General features: G+C 42.3%; 1 protein-coding gene across 2 annotated transcripts in view; it reads left to right on the plus strand.

Moving 5' to 3' along the window:
- The window catches only part of capn15 (calpain 15), a 38,210-nt gene that overhangs the window by 25,237 nt on the left and 10,715 nt on the right, over positions 1 to 2,258 (plus strand). For both annotated transcript variants that reach the window (XM_014008236.1, XM_014008235.1), the window contains exons 4-5: positions 1,033 to 1,216; positions 1,773 to 1,996. In XM_014008236.1, coding sequence (XP_013863690.1) covers positions 1,033 to 1,216; positions 1,773 to 1,996 — 408 coding nt within the window. The remainder of the gene's footprint in view (positions 1 to 1,032; positions 1,217 to 1,772; positions 1,997 to 2,258) is intronic.

Raw genomic sequence — 2,258 nt, forward strand, 5'->3', positions numbered from 1 at the left:
CACACACACACACACACACACACACACACACACACACACACACACACACACACACACACAAAGAGCTTTTCCTCCCAAAGTTATCCAAATACAACTTTCCACATCATCACCAGCACACATCTTATCAAAAATAACCCTCCCCGGAGGCAAATCTTCCCTCTCCCAACAGGATGTAACCCAAATTCTTCTTTATTGCYTTCATTTTACACACACGCATGCACACACGCACGCACACACGCGCATCTGACAGCAGAGGAAGCCAGCAAGCCCCATTCACCTTTGTCCTTGGATATGGTTGCAACAAAGGCTGATGTCACAGTCGTAATCTGATGCAGCTAATTGATTTTTTTATTGGTTTCTTTTGACCAGTTTTATCACCATCTGAATGCTTCTCTAAGAAGCTGCTTCAACATGCAGTCAAACTGAATGTCGTTGTGCAAAATCAGTGGTAAATCAACAGCCTGCCATGGAGATATTTATATTTTTGTTACAAAATGTGACTTTTCCCGTTACCATTTGTTACCGTTTCATCAGTATTGAATGGCATTTCAGTGTGCAGTAATTTCCACTTTACTATCTACTCTTTAGAAGTAGGATCTTTGTGTCCCCAGCTGTATCTCCCTTGTGCAGCAAAATTAGCATTTTCAGATGGATCTGGACTTTTTAATAACTTATCTTTCTTGCAAGCTCATTAGGAGTTCAGCCTTTGCTGCGGGGCAAATTAACAGTAATGGGGAGGTAACCAGAAGGCATAGAAGCTTGACTCATCAAATTTGATTGATTTTAAATGAGGACAAATTATGCAAAAAGATTCAGAATTACTCAAGGTAGCGGTGTGGGAAAAGAATATTTTAATGCCATACTTATAGCTTAATGGCAACTTGTCAGTCTTTTTACCCTTTTTGTTCTTTTGCTTTTAAATGTCCCACTCTCCCTCAGCAGTCCTGTCTGTTTTGACCAATCATTACAATCAGTTATCAGTTACGGTTTAATGTCAGCATTTGTTAATTGAGTTTAATTTTTTATTTTTAGGTTCCTGAGTGCACTGGCAGTGTTGGCGGAGCGGCCAGAGCTGGTGGAAAGAGTTATGATCACCAGGACCATTTGTCCTGAGGGGGCCTACCAGGTTCGGCTGTGTAAAGATGGAACATGGACAACAGTGCTGGTGGATGACATGTTGCCCTGTGACGACTACGGCTACCTCCTCTTTTCACAGGTTGAATTGAAATTTACATAAATACTTCCAACAACATATCATTATTTAAAATGTGTCTTTCTTTAAACATGGAGACTCAAGTATTTCATGGTTTTCATTGATCTCTTTTATCTCTCTGACCAGTGTGACCTTGAGTGTGTGTTCTGTGTGTGAGATTTGGGCCCTTTTAAAAGACTTAATTCAACTGAGTGAACCTTTGCTGAAACCCTGAATAATTATCTACAATGTTTAATGAGATCAAGTGAGCTCATTGTGTCACTTTTTATCTCAAAGGACCCCACGGTGTATCTAATTAATCAAACATTACTGAGCAAATGAAGAGTTTAATTACGCAACAAATAACTCAATGAAGTTACAGCAGTGCTTCGACCTGCTTGTGAGAAAWACTGTCCTCTCTAGCAGGTAAACATCTTCCCTGCTGAGACTAGATTTCACAAAGAAAACATGGGGTGGGGGAGGGGTTGAGTCGCAGCTAACAGGTTGACTGGAGACATCCTCAACACCAAAGGACAGTTCCTCTTCCAGAGTTTGACTTTTTGTCCCTGTGTCACCCCAGGCTCAAAGGAAGCAGCTGTGGGTGGCTTTGATTGAGAAGGCCCTGGCCAAACTCCACGGCTCCTACTTTGCCCTGCAGGCGGGGCGTGCCATCGAGGGCCTCGCCACACTGACCGGGGCTCCCTGCGACTCCCTCATGCTCCAGGTCAGCTCCACCAACCCCCGAGAGGAACCCATCGACACAGACCTCATCTGGGCCAAGATGCTCAGCTCCAAGGAGGCTGGGTAAGAGTTTGTCTTACAGGAAAGTATGACAATTACTTGTAGACTCATGCCTCGTTTACACCGATTGATCGTTGGAAATGTTAGCGATTTTATACGTTGATTGTGACAAACCAACATTTAAAATAAAAACATGTTTATGTGGATATTTTTGTGCTTATTCTATCTGCTGTAGTTTCCATGCCAGCCAGGGTTACCACATAGAAAATGACAATTTATCGTAGAGTCGCTTTATATACTGTATATATTTAGCCACTTCAGTAGA

Source organism: Austrofundulus limnaeus, unplaced genomic scaffold, assembly GCF_001266775.1.
Source record: "Austrofundulus limnaeus strain Quisiro unplaced genomic scaffold, Austrofundulus_limnaeus-1.0 Scaffold48, whole genome shotgun sequence".
NCBI lineage: Eukaryota > Metazoa > Chordata > Actinopteri > Cyprinodontiformes > Rivulidae > Austrofundulus > Austrofundulus limnaeus.